The 18474-nt window shown below is 43.9% G+C and overlaps 1 protein-coding gene across 2 annotated transcripts in view; it reads left to right on the top strand.

The window, feature by feature from the left end:
• The window catches only part of pdzrn3b (PDZ domain containing RING finger 3b), a 115645-nt gene extending 112807 nt beyond the window's left edge, over positions 1 to 2838 (top strand). Inside the window, exon 10 of one of the 2 annotated variants that reach the window (XM_061727936.1) lies at positions 487 to 2838. In XM_061727936.1, the coding sequence (XP_061583920.1) occupies positions 487 to 2010 (1524 nt within the window). In that variant the 3' untranslated portion in view covers positions 2011 to 2838. Of the gene's footprint in view, positions 1 to 483 lie in introns of both variants that reach the window. The other variant, XM_061727935.1, reaches the window with a different exon arrangement.
• The last annotated feature ends 15636 nt before the right edge of the window (positions 2839 to 18474 follow it).

Here is an 18474-nt window from a genome sequence, read left to right as displayed (position 1 = left end):
TATAAAAATAAATTTGCTGTCAGGGTACGGTTGGAGTAGGACCCAGATGCAGGAGTTCCAAAAATGATGATTTATTAACTAAAACAAAACCAAAACACTGCTAAGCAGGATACAAAAACCAGAGCTTCAACAAGAATCAAAAACTAGAAAAAACCAGAGCTTAAACATGACCAAAAAAGTACAAAAATGTGACATGGCACATGGAGGAACAAAACAGTACTGACCAGCAGGGAGCGGGGGAAAGACAAGACCAGATATACACAAGGGTTAACAAGACACAGGAGACAATCAGGGCAGATGGGAAAAAAGAAAGTCAAACCAGAACTGAAACAAAAAGACACGGGCTTGAAAATAAAACAGGAAGTACCAAACCGTGACACTCGCCTTGCCTTGTGTCTATAAAGTTGCCGTTTTGACAAAGGGAATCCTTCAGCTCTGATATCTGCTGGATCAAATCCTCACCCTGCTCTTTGTTTTTTCCAGAAGAAGCACGAGGAGGACGGCGGCACCACCGACACGGCCACCCTGCTGTCCAACCACCACGAGAAGGACAGCGGAGTGGGCCGCACGGACGAGAGCACCCGCAACGACGAGAGCTCGGAGCAGGAGAACCTGGGCGACGACCAGACCACCACGGCCTCCAACACGCTGGGCAGCTGCAGGAAGCTGACCTACAGCCAGGACACCCTCGGCAGCACCGACCTGCCCTTCAGCGGCGAGTCCTTCATCTCCGCCGACTACACCGACGCCGACTTCCTGGGCATCCCGGCGGACGAGTGCGAGCGCTTCCGGGAGCTGCTGGAGCTCAAGTGCCAGATGAGGAGCGGCAGCAGCGCGCAGGTGCTCTACAGCCAGGCGGCCGGCGCGGGAGGCCCGGACCAGGAGGGCGTGGACCGGGAGCTGGAGCTGCTCAACGAGGAGCTGCGCAGCATCGAGCTGGAGTGCCTGAACATCGTCCGCGCTCACAAGATGCAGCAGCTGAAGGAGCAGTGCCGCGAGTCGTGGATGCTGCACAACAGCGGCTTCCGCAACTACAACACGAGCATCGACGCTCGTCGCCACGAGCTGTCGGACATCACGGAGCTGCCGGAGAAGTCCGACAAGGACAGCTCCAGCGCCTACAACACCGGGGAGAGCTGCCGCAGCACCCCGCTCACCCTAGAACTGTCTCCGGATAACTCGCTCCGCCGGGCGGCGGAGAACCCGGACACGGCCGGCCCGTCCGGCTCCGGCTCCGGCGGCTCCGGCGGCAGCAGGATGCTCAAGTCCCTCCTGTCCCCCGTCCCGGAGGCCTGCAGCCCCGGCCGGAGCAGAGGCTCCTCCAAGGATCCAGACGCAGCGCTGCAGGCCGAGAGCAAGGAGAGGAAAGAGTCCAGCAAGGGCGGCCGGACCTGCTCCCAGCCCCACTCCCCGTACAAGCACGCTCACATCCCGGCGCATGCGCAGCACTACCAGAGCTACATGCAGCTGATCCAGCAGAAGTCGGCGGTGGAGTACGCCCAGAGCCAGATGAGCCTGGTCAGCATGTGCCGGGACCCCATCGGCCCCGACGACCTGGACCCCAAGATGGAGTGGAAGGTGAAGATCCGCAGCGACGGCTCGCGCTACATCACCAAGCGGCCCGTCCGCGACAAGCTGCTGCGGGAGCGCGCCCTCCGCATCCACGAGGAGCGCTGCGGCATGACCACGGACGACGACGCCATCAGCGAGCTGAAGATGGGCCGCTACTGGAGCAAGGAGGAGAGGAAGCAGCACGCGGTGCGCGCCAAAGAGCAGAGGCAGCGCCGCGAGTTCATGAAGCAGAGCCGGGCCGACTGTCTAAAGGACGTCAGCCCCGAGGACAGAAAGGAGCCCAACATCATCGAACTCAGCCACAAGAAAATGATGAAAAAAAGGAACAAGAAAATATTTGACAACTGGATGACGATCCAGGAACTGCTAACCCACGGCACCAAGTCCCCGGACGGCACGCGGGTTTACAACTCCCTCCTGTCTGTCACCACAGTCTGAGCGGCCCTGCGGCAGACCGGACTGGACACGAGACAAGTTCCCGCCTCTTTCAAGGCGGCAACGGCGTGTAAATAGCTAATAAGAGAAGTTTTTTCCACCTCTGCGGGGAGGACGTCCGGAGAGGACGGTTGGACTAGACTGAACGGGACTCGGCTGCTGGAATGATGATGGTTTTGGAGACATTTTTCTGTATCCTTTTCTACCTTTGTACTTATACCCTTTTGAGTATTTTTGGAGACAAAACAGAACATTTGACTTTTGTGGAAGGTTTTGAGAGTCTGAAGAGCGCGTGCCCGACTTTACCAGCCAGCGTGGACGTTATCTACGTCGCCTGTCTCTGTTATCCTGTCAGTATTCTACCATTACACATAAAGTCTTGTTTTTTAAATGCCATTTTCCACTAAACTCCATTCAGAAAAACATTTGTCGATTGGAAACCACGTTTGTAAAAATCTGCTTTTTTGTTTCTTTTAATTTCATTCAGTTGTTGCTGATTTCCCAAAGTTACATACCGCGAGTGATTTCCATCTGTTGCACGGTGTGAAGAACATCGTAACGTAATATTCTTTTATATGCACGTACATTTAGAGAAAGATGTTCCTCTCATTGTTTAAAAAAAAGAAATGTTCCAGCACGCATATAGTTGCTTTTGCTTTCATAGGACTTCATGTATTGGACAAAATAACAGCGTAACAAATCTTTAGTTAGCCACACAATTTGAGTCTTGTAAAATGAAAGAAATAATAAATTATTGTTTTATATATTATGAGCTTTAAAGTGCTGTTGGACTTTGTCATTCATGAGATCAATAAAGTAGCGACAGAGGAATCCGGTTCACCGTCCTTGGGAAATAAAGTGGAAGTGTCTGAATCCTTGTCAGGATGACTTTATTCACTGTGAGCCTGCACGCATCAACGCCGCCGTCCACCGTCAACGCACCGCGCACGGCGTTGAGCTGGGCAGCTCCGAGCTTTGGAACCTCAAAATGAACCATGCAACTACTGAGGACCCTACGGAAGAGTATTAGGGCCATGCAGGAGAAAAAATATTTGAGAGGGGAAGATTTTTTTTTATTGTGCACTTCGAGAAAAAAGTCAATGTTGAGATTAATGTTGAAATACAATTTTAAGAATAAAGTTGAAATTTCGCCTTTTTTCTCAACATTTCAACTTTATTCATGAAATTTTGACTTTTTTCTCAACATTTCGACTTTTTTCTCGAAATTGTACTTCAGCATTAATCTGGACATTTCAACTTTTTTCTCGACATTTCGACTTTTTGTGCATAATGAAAAAAAAATCTTCCTCCTCTAAAATATTATTTTTATTTTTCTCCTGCCTGGCCCTAATACTCTTCTGTAGGATCCTGTTAAGAGCATACTGTTCTCTCACAGACCACAGGTCAGGGCTTCCAGTTGCACCAGCGGGTGATTTCAGAGTCATAACCTGAACCATGAATGTTCAGTACGTGAAGCTCAATGTAGCTCTAGTGGTTAATGTTGCTTTTCAGAGCCAAGTCGTCCTTCAGGTCTCAGAGGACATCATATCTACTGTAATGTTTATTATTTCTGGGGTCCTGTATGGTTGTTTTTTTTTTCATTTTATTTCAGGTGTTTTTCTTCAAGTACGCAACAAAGGAAACTCCTTGGCAGCACATTAGAACATTTATACACCCGTGTACCCAATGAAAATGAATCAAGGTTTGTAGACGAAGCGTCTTACAAGACGTCGCCACTGACAATGTATTTAATCTCCATGGTAACACAAGTCCATCCTCAGCTGCAGGCTCACAATGTGGACCTGCTTAGGTTTACGGATCCAGGGCGTCTTGGTCGGGGGCCACTTCCTTTTTCAAATCTGTGTAATCATTATTTTGGCAATCAATAAGAGCATCTTTGAGATATCTATTTGTTCTGGACTCGTCATACAAAACCGTGCAGGTCAAGGTTTGTAAAGTCTCTTCGGTTTCTACTTTTACATGTTTGCAGTAATCTTGGATTAAGGAAAAATCCCAGGAAACACGTGGCAGGTCTCCAGTCTTCCGTCATTTACTCCACCAACATTGTAATGAAGGTGTTGCCACAAATGGCGTCCGTATTTATGGTGCCATCGGTGTAAACCGGAGTCTCGGCGTTCTCTCGTCTGATTTATGTCTGACCTGGCAATAAAGTTTTTTCTGATTCTGAAGTGTTGGATAGCCAGAGGAGAATTGAAGTATCTGGTTTTTAATTTCCAGTGAATTTCCACATTCGGCTGTCGAGTCCCTTATGACGTGTTGTACAGAGAGATTCTACAATAGTGTTCAGTTCTAGTTCCCATTTTCCTTCTATGTACAATATATTCTGTATTTATATATATATATAAAATCGTAAGTCTTTTGAAGATATTCGAAACATGTTTCTTATTTGGAAGATGTTTTTCTAAAATACCATTGAAGTACGGGGTCTTGTTTGGTCAGCCTGACGAGAGCTGACGTTCTTCCAGAGTACTTCCAGCAGAGGTCCTGAGGCAAGGGGATTGTTTTGGTTGTGTTTGTTCTTCATGTCAGAACCCAAGTCGGACAGTCCTCACATGTGACGGCGCTGTCAAGTTTTACAGCGTGACGGCTTTTTCATCATTTCCTTGAAGTAGTGCCATCATTTTGAAATCCCTAACGGTGTTCTTCTGTAGTTGGAGAAAAGCCGTCTCTCAGCTCACAGCAGAGATCTGACATCATGTGCTGCATTGTCTTCTGTGGAGGGCTCCCTCACACTGACATCTCCTTGCTGGGCTAATGGTTTATTTATCTGACTGCAAAAACCCCCACCATCTGGTAGAGGGACCTCGCACCCTGAGCTCCACATGATCCTTCAATTAGCAGCTCAGCGCCTCATTGCTGAGGACAAAGACAAGTCTGTCTCTGCGAGTGCACGTGTGTCATCCCACCTCCTACCAAACATCTGTCTTGGTTTTAATGAGGTGAACACAATTTACATGCATTTAGTGCGTATCATTTTTGTATTCTGAAGCTCATTTACTAGTGAAGAACTTTGGAGTTTGGGGCTGATAAATAACGCCGTCATCAATTGAATGCTGAATGACTTACCAACCAACTGCAGTAGCGTAGCGGGTACTGCACTGATCACCAGGCTGGGTTGGAGTGTACATGTAGTCTTGTTTGCCAGTATTTGTGGGGTCTGAAAGCAGGGAGCACATGATATTCAAGGCCCCAAAACTGTGGACCCGACGGGTTCAAAGGTGGGATTTTTGTCTATGCATAAAACTCTTCAGTCGGAGGTGGGAATTAGGTTTAGTTTCGAGTGATAGGCTAAGGAATGAATCTCATCATGGATTTATCAACAAAAGGAGACAAGTGGCATCACTGTTTCCACCAGAGGAAGAGAGGTGCCTCTAGTAAAGCTCTGTGAGGGACTCTGGTAGTAGCTCTGGTTGGAGTTCTGGTATGAACTCTGATAAAGTTCTGGTTGGAACTCTGGTATGAACTCTGATAAAGTTCTAGTTGAGACTCTGGTTGTAGCTCTTGTAGGAACTCTGGTGGCACCTCTAGTAGGAAATCTGGTTGGACCTCTGGTAGGAGCATTGGTAAAGATCTTGTAGAAACTCTGGTCAAGCTCTGGTAGGAGCTCCATTTGGAACTAAGGTAGAAACTCTGGTTTGAGCTCTGGTAGGGACTCTGGTAAAGTTCTGGTGTTGGGACAATGGTTGCAGCTCTGGTAAAAGATCTGGTTGGGGCTCTGGTAGGGACTTTGTAAATCTTTTTATTTGTATTTTTTAGGCAATAACAGAATGGTTAAAAAAAAAAAATCAAAACCAACCCTATCAAATATGCCATCTTTTAAACCCCAATCCACCCACAATTGCATGGCTGTACAAAATAATATATAAATGTGCAGAAAAAAAAAAAAAACTACATTACAATAATACAAAAATTGTACGCAGATTGTAGCCTGACATTGTAGCCTGACATGTGAACAGGGCTAGGTATGGCAGTCCAAGACATTCCAACATGGGGGGGTGTCCTAAACTCAATTCAGATTATTGCTCATTCCAATTCAATATTTGTAGCCTATCATAATAAACTAAGAAGGGGAGCCATATTTTGCGAAACTTCACCAGGGAGCCTCTCGGTGTGAATTTGATCTTTTCTCTTCATTTTATTCTGGTAGGGACTCTGGTGGGAGCATTGGTAAAGCTCATGTAGGTGCTGTGGTGAAGCTCTGGTAGGAACTCTGGTAGGAACATGAGTACACCCCTGAACCTTCACATAGCAAGTAGTTGCGATATCGAGAATTAGAATGTTGAATAGTGGAACCTCAAGATGTTTGAACTACATTAAATCTTGCCACGATGTGTACAAGAAGCACAAATTGACTTCAAAACAAAATCAAGTCCTATTATTTGTGCTTTTTTGTTGTTTTTGTATTCTACCGTATTTTTTCTTCTGCAACTTGTTGGATGAGATACTAGTGTCACGTCTCAGACATGTAGTCTACTTCTCATAAATAATTGACTTTGGTTAAGAAAAAACTCCTCTGTTAACTTTAAAAGTTAATAAATGATTTCTTTATATTTATATATTGCATCACCTCTCCTGCTAGCTTGGGCAGTGTGTTTTTATGATTTCCTTCTAATACACAAACTCCCTTTCCTGTGAATGTCCTGTTATTAAAACTGTTCACTATCACTGCCAATGCCTGACTTTCAGTGAGCTGAATTTTAATCATTAAGGGATCCAAATTTCTTCTTCGTGTTAAGGTGCTGACTTTAGTTTGTAATTTTCGACTGGCTCGGTATCTCTCGCCTCCATGTTCCAGGGTGCATCACTTAGAGGAGATGATTATGATAATGAGAGCAGCTAAGGGTGCAGGCTCAGCCTCTTCTTCTGTGTCTGCTGGAGGATAATTGATTACTCCTCCACAAGCCTGCCCGGACCCAAGCCTTGTGATTTATGCCTGGTCGCACATCTTTCAACAAGAGATAACAATAAGGCACGCAAGCCAAACTAAAAGCTCTCGTAATCAATTCTGGGGTGTCCCACCATCGTCACCTTATGTACACAGTTGCTTTTACTCCCCCCATGTATTTTTTTGTCCACTCTCCTTCAGCTGCACAGGGCTGCTTTTTGAGCGGGACTTGAGCGTCTGCACGGAGAAGAGTCCAGCGTGTCCAGCGTGTCCATCAACTGATAGGAGAGCAGTTTTAAGCTGTCGGCGTGTTGACTGAGGCGCACAAGGCTTGTATATGCCCAATGAGCCGGGGGGCATCGTACCAGACCGTGCAGCCAGGTGTCAGGATAACCAGAATAACTGGCAAAAGAATAAATGTCTTTTACATCACCAACATTAAAATATTCACCCATCCATCGTCTATACCCGCTTTACCCTGGACAGGTCGCCAGTCTATCGCAGGGCCACATATAGAGACAAACACTCATACCTACGGGCAATTTAGAATCACCAATTAACCTACAATGTATGTTTTTGGACTGTGGGAGGAAGCCGGAGTAACCGGAGGAAACCCACGCAAGCACGGGGAGAACATGCAAACTCCACACAGAAAGACCCCCGTCGGCAGTGTTGCCAACTTAGCGACTTTGTTGCTAGATTTAGCGACTTTTCAGACCCCTATAGCAACTTTTTTTCAAAAAAGCGACTAGCGACAAATCTAGCGACTTTTTCTGGTGTTATTGGAGACTAATCTGGTGGGCAGAGCAGAGAGGAGACCCTCACCACTCCGCGTCCAGACTGCAAATGAAATGCGCTTGCGCAAAGCCGCCGCTGGCTTTCAGAGCGGGATGTAAATGTAAACGTTTCTTTTTTCTTTTGGGTCACTTTGCCGGTCCCAAGCCCGGATAAAGGAGGAGGGTTGGTTGTAGAGCTAGCAATTTCACCCTACATAACAATCTTTTGATTAAATTTGCTGTTATAACATTTAACAATACAGGACAAAACTGATGTGTGTAATGTGGATCTAGACAAAGCATTAAAATCATTAAATGTTGAAATTATTTTTGTACATGTAGTTCTAAACATATTTAGGGTGTTTTTTACTCACTTTTGTCTCTCCCACGACGTTATTCCTCTCTCCTACAGCGTCCATTACAGTTATATGCAAATTGCCAATTATGCAAATTAGGCGATGATGTCATTTAGCGACTTCTAGCGAGTTTTGGGACAGCCAATAGCTACTTTCCTTACTGAGGAGTTGGCAACACTGCCCGTCGGGCCAGGGAGTTGAACCGGGAACCTTCTTGTTCAGGCAACAGTGCTAACCACGAAGCCACCCTGCTATATTCACCCATCCTTCATCTATACCTGCTTCTTCTTATTCAGGGTCATGGGGGTCTGTTTGGTCCAGAATCGGGGGTACGCCCTGGAGAGGTCAACAAGACAAACAACTAAACGCACTCACGCTCACTGCTGAGGACGATTAAGCACCACCATTTAGCCCGGCATTGCATGTTGTTAGACCCACACAAGCACGGGGAGGACTCCACCTAACGCCACCCTGACAGGCCCCAGCCAAGATTTGAACCATCAAACACCTATCGGCGAGGCAACGCCGCTAAACACAGACTCCGTTAAAATATCTTTCCAATTATTTTTACTTGAAATGGCGAGTTCAGCATGTGCCCGCGCCGTGTTAGCAGGTCTCACATGCCGGATGAAAGGAGGACCAGCTGCTGGATAAACAGAAAGAACTGCTGAACGACTTGTTTGGTCCCTGAAACTGTCTGAACATCAGTGGGAGCAGACGGGAGGAGTGGTGCCCTCAGAGCGGTGCTGATGTTGCTGATGTGGTGCTGGTCGTGCGGACTGAAGTAAGCAACGCTGCTTCTTCCCACTGGCAGCTTGATTTCACAGCGCTGGCTGAAGCCTGACCTGGAACAACTCATCAGCCACGTCAAGACCACAGAACTATTACCCCGTGAACACGGAACACGGAAAACATATCAACGTTTTTTGTTGCGTTTACACAAGTCCCAGGAAAAACTGATCCCCTCTCAAGTCCAGAATATGCAGTATTTTCATTTATCACGTGCACAAGATGGAAGTACACAGATGATTGTTTGGTTTGTGTTTTTTTTTTAATAATATTTTTATTGAAAAATAACATAAGACAATTCTAGTCGCTGAATTACAATTTACATTTTTTCTGTTAAACATACATACCGGTATATGCATATGTACATATAGTATACAAAAGTATACATACATAATATATACACACATGAAAACTCCAAATAAAATGTAAATAGAATAGGAAATAATACAAATTAAATTGTGAAAAATTAACAATGAACGAACAAACTACCCTCCCGCCCGCCCACCATTCCCACCACTCCTACCCCTCCTACAGCTCATCATGACAACAAATAATACTGGTAACTCATGCATTCCAAAGTACAACAACAGACACACACTCAGTTGGGCAGTACCTCTAAATTTGTAAACTTCTCCGTACACCCTCTCAATGTATACTTAATTTTCTCCAGTTTTAAGAAAAACATGGTGTCTTTAAACCACCGGGAAATGGAAAGAGGAGCAGATTTCCAATGCATTCTTTTGTAATGAATTTAGTGCAAATGAGGAATCAGGAATTCCAAAAATATCAATCAACGGGCAAGGCTGCATATTTACTTGAAGAACAGTGGACATAATGGAAAAATAGCCAGTCCAAAAACGATTCAGCTCAGGGCAAAGAAAAAACATATGGCTAAAGTGACAGGGAGAGCCATGGCACTTATCACATGTGTCTTCTACTTCTGGTTATATTTCATTGGTTTGTGTTTAATCTTCATTTTTTTTAAATTATCTGATTGGACATCATCAGCTGATGTGCCGAACAGTGGTCTTAGAGGAGCTTTTGTTCGTGCACGTCAACATTTCCCATAATGCTGCTGCACAAAGATTTTCCACGAGCAGAAACCATTCAAGATAGTTTTCCTCTGAAGAAAGGTCCCAGCGAATGTCCCCCGAGATCTGACCATGCGGTGCTCGGAGAGAGACCAAGAAACCACGAGCTGATGGGAGACCGTAAGAGCCTCAGTGAGCGCGTTAAATGAAAAAGAGCATGACTGCACGATGAGCAGAGGATGGAACAAGCACGGTTTGTTTTGGAGGGACTGTTAAGAGAATGATGGGTTCACAGAACTGAAGAAACCACAGGAACAATATCCTGCAGACGGAGCAGACCGAAATGGAGTTGTTTGGCCTCAATGTCCAGAACCCTGTTTTCCATAGCTGTCAAGTTTTGGATTTAAAAATATAGGAAATTATCCGTCGCTGTCCCACCAGCCCAACCGAGGTCCAGTATCTTACATTTTAAGATAGATTCACGAGAAATCCAAAATAATTACCTGTCAACCACTTACAATCTACAATTATGTGCTCAGAATCTCATCGGCCAACCTTTGTTGACACTGAAATGCTGTGGACATTCCTATGTATGTAATTCCTCAATGAAAACACAAAAGGGAATTAGAGCACACTTATTTATTTTAAATATTTTCAGTTTATATACATATTGATTGTCTTCTACATTTTCTTTTAATTCGTCACTTTCACTCGTGGCTCTCTGGCATTCAATGACTGATGACACAGACGCATGTTTCTGTGCCTCCGGCTGAAATAACTTTCACAAAGCGTAACTGAGCCCTGTCCTGCTGCTCTTTAGGGAAGTAAATTTGGTTTTGCATTTTTAGATATATTTAAACGAAGTCTTTGCTTTTTGGGCAGAAATGTCTTCTCTCTGGTTACATCCATCCATCTCTCTGATTTGTTGTGCCGAGTATTTAAAGGAGCATGAGGCAGGATTTATGAAAAAAATTTGTATACGTTTTAAGTTTTCTAGTAATAATGTCAGATGAAGCGTTCCAAACCCAAAAGAATGATCCTCTAGTGTATCTCTCCGTTGCCTTGAACAGGCTGTGTGCTGCAAAATGTGCTGCAATTGGGACCGGAATTTCCCGCGCTGTCCTGCGGATGTGACATCACATGACGCTGCATGCACGTTCTCGGCGGCGCACAAGTAAACATTGGATACGCGTTTGAGCCATGGAGGCATCTTCAACTTGAATTGGGACTGAAAACAGATGCTGACATTGCTCATTTCCTCCTGACCAGGTAAGATAACATTGTAAGTCATAATCTCAGCTTGATTTGAAAATCACTATGAGATTACACACGCGCTCCCGTGCCGGCTTCGCTGTTGGCTGCATGAACCCCGACGGTCGTCGTGGCGCTAATGAGTCTCATTTCTTATTCTTGCCTCATGCTCCTTTAATAAAGGTTACATTTAAAAAAAAGTTTGCTCCCATTGTCACCACTAGCCTCGCGAGAACTTCCCCCCAGGACACAGCAGGGGGCAGTTCTCGTGAGGCTAGTGACAATTCAATTTGCAGTTTAAAAATAATGATATTATAAGACGGGAAATTTACGGGAAAATACTAATACAGGAGGACGGTGGGAAAGAGAGGTAAAATACGGTAGTTTCCCAGCCAAAACCGGAGACTTGACAGGTATGCTGTTTTCAGAGGACCAACCACAGCGTTTCAGTTGAAACTCTGCGGTGGCCAACAAGGGCCAAACGCACTGCAACGGCCTAATGCGTCTCAGTTAAGGAAAACGGCTTCAAGTACAGAAACGAATCAAATTCACAAACTCAAAACGAGGTACAAAAAGAGGAACGTGGTGCAAATGAAAAAACGTGCTGCAAAAAACAAAGACAAACGCAGCATCATCAAACGCTGCAAATAGAGAAACGATGCAAAGCGCAAAACGATATAAAACAAGAAACCATCTTCAAAAGAAAAACGCTTCATAACAGGGCAGGGGGCGCTCTCAGCGTAACAGCTCAATGGACAGACACACGGGATGTAGAGAGAACTGCACCACGTTCCTTTTTTTGTACCTCGTTTTGAGTTTGTGAATTTGAATCGTTTCTGTACTTGAAGCCGTTTTCCTTAACTGAGACGCATTAGGCCGTTGCAGTGCGTTTGGCCCTTGTCGGCCACCGTAAAACTCTCCATGTCTGCTGTCACACGAGGCCGTGCAGGGCTCCGGTGGGGACAACGCTCCTGCAGATCCTGCTTCTATCTTCAGTTCTCTTCTGGAGTAAAAGGTCACGACAAGTGTGTCTCTCCTCCCCTTCGTTTGAGTCGGCACAAACGTTACAGACTGGATTTTTACACCATACAAGGGAAAAATGTCTTGATTTTAGAGTTGAATTAAATCTTTACCGCTTTTCTGCATTTTATGTGTTTTCTATCGGAGCAATGGAAATTACAAGCTAACCCCTTGGATGCCAGAGACATATTAAATGTCTGTAACTTAGTACTCCCCCTTTCATGGGCTTGTTGGCTGTAAAGGCCCCTTTTCTTGGGTTTTGTTTATGGGCTGGTGGAGCCGTAACTCACAGCAGCCGTTTCCTGGGTCAGATCCCATGCACCCCTGTGACTCGCTTCTCCCCAGATTTATTAGCTGACGGCTAATTTATTTATTATACACATTCCAAATCATCGTCTATGGTCAGCAGGACGGCGGCAAACAGAGCACGGAGGGAGGGATGGGGGAGCACACGCTGTCACTCACATTTTACAACAGATTGAAGTGACTGGCCTCCCTCTTTGGATGCGTTTGCTGCCACCTGCTATTGGACGGGCTGATCTCACAGATCAACAGCTAGATGGGAGCGTCGGGCCAGTTTGTTTTGGGGGAAGATTATGTGAAAGCTGCACACCAGTGTGAGACAGCACGAGCTACGAGCAGCAGCAGCCTCGGCTTGAAGCTGAAGCCAGCGCAGTTGGACACGTTGGACAGTCTCTCTTCCCACGAAGGCTTTTCAAAGCTACTGGGGACTGCTCTGTTGTTTTTACAAGTACAATAAAACAACAGCGTGTAACTTTAAACAGCACAATGGAGTGTCTCGAGGCAGAGACATCTTCAGGTTCACTGCACGAATGAATTGAACTTGTCACACCGTGGTGAGGTTGTCTTGTCTTGGGTTTGTTTTGTCCTGTCATTTTCTGTTTTATTTTGAAAAGTGATTCTCCCCTCATGTGTCTCAGTGTGGTTGCCCTAATAGTCCAGGGGCCACAGCCCAAAATGTCACTTGTCAGTACCACTCAAGGTGACCAAACTTACTTATGATTTTTGAAAAGATCCATGTCTGTAGATGATATTTTTTTAAGATAACCCTTCCTGAGTGGCAGCTGGATCAGAGTTACCAGATCATGAAGTTACCCACCCCCTTCAGAAAATTACATTTTAGATGCTGCTGCATATCCTGGTTTAGACTCATGTACAGGACATCTGTCAATGTTTCACAATATTGTCTTTATTATTATTTTATGGTATTATTTTAAATGGGACCTTTGAAGCATTCATTCAAGCTAAGATCTTTCTGACCAACATAGAATTCACTGCAGCCCTTTAACTATAAACAACATTTTTACACAATTTTCACCTAAATGATATACTATATTTTAGCCCTGTGTCAACTAAGAACAACAGAGAGACAAAATACAAAAACTGGAAATACTCACAGGACCATAAGGATTCAGGAAATGTATAATATACCGCTACTATATTGTTGTTACCGGTCATTGTCTCAAACATAGCTTCGCGGTAGATATGCTGCTATAGGCTTATGCTGCAGGGGGGACCTACATGATCCGCTGGGCGGTGCCTCTCACCCTTCTTCTCCTCTCCTTTTCCCTGCCTCTCTTCTCCATTACCATTTTTATTTATTATAAATATCTCATAGCTATCATTTTTGTCCATCGTTCCTGTAGTTTCTTGTGCCGGCCCCCCTTTTTTTCTCTTTTGTGCATGTTTGCAGGCTGGAGCCTCGGGAGCTGCGTGCTGGCCTGTGTTCTTCCTTGCCACTGTTTGGCTTAAGGCTTTTTCTCCCACTATGGGAGTTTTTACCTGCCATTGTTTATGTAATAATTGCTCGGGGGTTTATGTTTATGTTTATGTTTATGTTTATGTTTATGTTCATGTTCTGGATCTCTGGGAAGCGTCTAGAGACAACATCTGTTGTATTAGACGCTATATAAGTAAAATTGATTGAATTGAATTGAATTGTGAGCCTTAAACTAGAAGAGCATCATTAGGCTCCTATGAAACTATAACAGCCACTACTAGGCTGATGTCACAAACTGGTCTTTATCATGCAAATACAAAACATAAAGGACATAACAATGAGATAAGGAACCGGCTTAGTTTTATAAACAACATTAGAACACAAAATACAAAAAAAAAAAAAAAAACTGGAATACTCCCAGGACCATAAGGATTCAGGAAATGTATAATACACCAAATTTAGAATCATCAGTTAACCTGAAGGGGGTGGGTAACTTCATGAGCTGATAACTATGATACAGCTGCCACTCAGGAAGGGTTATCTTACCAAAATATCATCTACAGACATGGATATTTTCAAAAATCATAAGTAAGTTTGGTCACCTTGAGTGGTTCTGATATCTGGTCTGGCCCATGGACTATAAGTGTTTCCACCTGTCCCCTATTTCCCTCCATGTGTTTAAATAGTCTGTGTCCCCTTGTCTTGTGCCCGAGTGTCTTCGTCCTTGTCCTGCACCAGAGCCTTGGTCCATGTCCACAGCCGTAGTTATCGCCATAGTAAGCTGTATAATAATAATAATAATTTTATTTATGATGCACTTTACATTCCTGAGAATCTCAAAGTGCTACAGTTTGATAATTAAAAAGGAAATAGAAATAATAAAATCAAGATGAGATCAAAGGGATAAAAAGTCAAGACGTGGGTAAAAAGAGAATAAAACAATTAAAAACAGCAACTAGGGAAAATGGTAAAATGCTTTGCTAAAAAGAAAGGTTTTTAGTCCTCTTTTAAAATTGTCCGTAGATTATAGGGTGTTGTAGAAAATAGTTCCTCGTGACGAGAGATTCTTTGTTTGTAATTAGCTAAATTTCATAGCCCTTCGTTTTCCTCGTTAAAGGAGCATGAGGCTCCTTTTAAGAAATGAGACTCTCTAGCGCCACCCTTCACCACGACGGCTGTCGGGGGTACTGCAGCCAACAGCGAAGCCGGCACGGGAGAACGGGGAGAACGTGCATGCAGCGTCATGTGACGTCACATCTGCAGCCCAGCGCGGGAAATTCGGGACCGAATTGCAGCACATTTTGCAGCACACAGCCTGTTCAAGGCAACGGAGAGATACACTAGAGGACTCATTCGTTTTGGTTTGGAACGCTTCATCTGACATTATTACTAGAAAACTTAAAACGTATACGAATTTTTTTCATAAATCCTGCCTCAATCCTGCCTCATGCTCCTTTTAAAGAGTGATTTTTTTATTTATTTATTTTCTTAAATTTAACTTATATTCTAGCTTAGATTCATAGTTCTTTTTTTTTCCTCTTTAAGAGTAATTGGTGTTTATAGCCATTTGTTTGTCACTCGGTCCGAGGTCTCCGGTGAATTCAATAAAAGCCTTTTGTTATCTAATATCTCTGCATCTGAGTCCTGTTTGAGTCTGGGCCGGACAGACCTGAAGGAAGAAGCATCAGCCCTTCTCCGGGACCGGTCTGCGGGAGAGTCTGATGGAAAGGGTTTCCCCCCTGTGCGTCCTGCAGAGACCACCGTCAGTGTGTGTTGGTGGAGGGGCTTTTATTGACCATTAGTTGCGGTCGATGTCCCCGGAGAGCATGAGGTAAGCTTGAAGCTCACACAAGGAAGGCTTGATTCTTAGTGTACAGATGTGATTGTTTGAATATTTACAGTCTCAGTTCGCCCGCTCATTCGTCACATACGTGCCATGATGTATCACTGATACTTCAAGTCCTGTGCCCATAAAAAGCTGCTCTCTGGCCTGTCCTGGCTGCTTGACGGTCTCAGGGAGTACTTCTCATTTCCTGCCTATTGATTTAGAAAACAGCAGGCTGCCCCAAATATGACGAGGGGTCTATTTTTGTGTGCCTGTGGTAAAGTTTTTTTTAATTATTGTTATTCCGGCCTCCCACAGCGACTGTCTTCAACCATCCATGACAGACGCTCAAAAGCAACATTTCAATTTTATGTTCCTTCAGCAGAAAGCCCAATCAATACATGTTAAGTGGCCATAACAAGAGCACGTTCTGTTGCCTTTCTCTTGTGTCTCAAGTGTTCTCAGGCTTGTTAGAATTTCTTCTAACAAGTTGATGCTAACAGCTTAGTTAGTGTCTTATTAATTTAACATTACTTGAAGGGGCACCTCAAACAGAAACGCCTGTGTGCCTCCTTGGTGCATCTTGACAATCCATTATCATCATCATAAAGTACCGAAGCAACTCATCTACTTAGCAGCAGGATGCACAAACACTCCTCGTCAGCAGCTTTATCCTCACATACGCTCATAGTATATTTGTTAGTCCCTAACAACCTGGTGCAAAGAGCAGGTTGCTTTTCTGGAAATGGCTCCTAAAATTGTCAAATTATTATAAACACGAACCCCCCAGAACCATTAGTGGGTGTAAAAGCAGAGAGGTTCTCTGCCTGAAGCTTGGTGAGCAGTAAACATCCTGAAACGCCTCAACCTGGCAGGTACTGGCCATGTTTAGCACTTCAGGGTGAGATCTTATTCACTGTTTAACCACCATAAATATAGAAATAAATATTGCAAAAAAGAGAGAAAATGAGAATAGCATTACTTTGAGTTATAAGCCAGGCCGCTTATTCAGTGTATTCCGCGTAACCTACGCCGTAGCAATGCGTCGCGCCAGTAGTCACATCAGAGCCTTATTAAACTCATGCTGAGTTTCAGCAGCGGAAGTTGATTAAAAACTCTCTCCGGGCTGCATGGATGGGGCCAGACTATCAAACTTCACCTTGCTGTCAATCGAGAGGGACTTCGCCATTGATGAGAGAAAGTTTATTGTGACCAAAAAGACGATTCATTAAGAAATCCAGTGCTGCGGTTGAGGTTGCCACATCTGACAGGTTCCAGCCCAAATGCAACGTAAAACCCACCGAAATAATGAAAAACCAGCCCGAATCTTACATTCTCTCTTAAAACCATAAATTATTAAATGCATAATACATTTCATCTTCACATTACTAAATAACCTAAAAAAAATTCAGGCTCCAAACAAAAACTACAATAAAATTTAGTAGATTAAAGCAAATACATTATCAGTGAGTTTATTGTGTAAGTTTCTACTTTTCTCTGCCATAATGTAAACTTTTTTTGTTAGTAATTCCTCCTAAATATTTAGTAAAAATCAGGAAAAGCAGCCCACATATATATTTTTCAGCCCAATTGGGCTGAAACCTGCCCAACCTGGCAACACAGATGTAGAACATCCGCAGGAGATTCTCCTCAAAACGATGAAATAAACTATTTTAATGATTAAAATGAAGACCCTTGGATTGAGGCTTAAGACAAATTAAGACATTTAAATGCCTTATTTTAGCAAAAATGGAATTTGAGACTTTTTGAGGGTGAGGCAGCATGGATGAGGATTTGATGACTATCAAACCTCTTGTTCTCAACCGAGAGGGACTTCGCCATTCGCCAAAGGGATTGAAAGGTTTGCGGCGATGAAGAACCGGCTGATGGTTCGGAAATAGTTCGGATTTGAAAAAGTTTTAAAATGAAAGTTTTTGCATTTTGGGTTGTTCAATGTGCCACCCCCCACCCCAGATGGAAATATTTTTTGTTGTGGTTTTCTGCCCACCGCTGGATGAAACCATCATTGGTAAGCTGTCATAATATTAATTATTTCTGATAACATTGTCATAATGCTGAATATATGGCCTTTCCTATATTGTTTGTTACTGTTTGACCGCCGTGTCTGATTGTGTTAAATAGCCTACATGTTGTTGCACATTGTAACTGTTGTCGTGTAGGTTGAACACGTGTCTGAATTGTGCTACAAGGCGAATCCGACATCTATGGCTAAGATGAAAACTTAGCCTTAGAAATAAATATATCCCCACGATAAGTCATAATTATGAGATAAAAAGTCGAAATTATGAGATATAAAGTCGAAATGATGACTTTTTATGTCATAATTATGACTTACCGTGGGGATATTTTTATTTTTAAGGCTAAGATTTCATCTTATTTTTTTCTTTTACTGGCGGAAATGGGCTTCCATAGACATCACTGGATGTCATTTGATTTTTATCTCCAGTTTGATAGTTATATCTACGTCTGCATTAGGCTTATAATTAGGTTTGACATAATGACTGGTAAATCCATGGTGCTGAAACCTCATTTGAATGGTTCTGACTGTGTTGCTGCTGCTGTGGTTGTGTGTCAGAGACGCTGATCTGTGGCATTTTTTTAGCGATTATGTTTTAACGGGGATGTTTAGACCACAAGGGCCCATCTAGAATGCTTCGCCCCCCCTAGGCTGGGACCCCTGCTCCGCCCCTGGAGGTCGGTTTTATATGCAGAGATTAGAGGGTGTCGTAGACAATAGTATGTGAAGAATAG

Source organism: Cololabis saira, chromosome 8 (genome assembly GCF_033807715.1).
Source record: "Cololabis saira isolate AMF1-May2022 chromosome 8, fColSai1.1, whole genome shotgun sequence".
NCBI lineage: Eukaryota > Metazoa > Chordata > Actinopteri > Beloniformes > Belonidae > Cololabis > Cololabis saira.
Note: the sequence above shows the minus strand (reverse complement) of the source record. Positions and strands in the feature narration are given on the sequence as shown.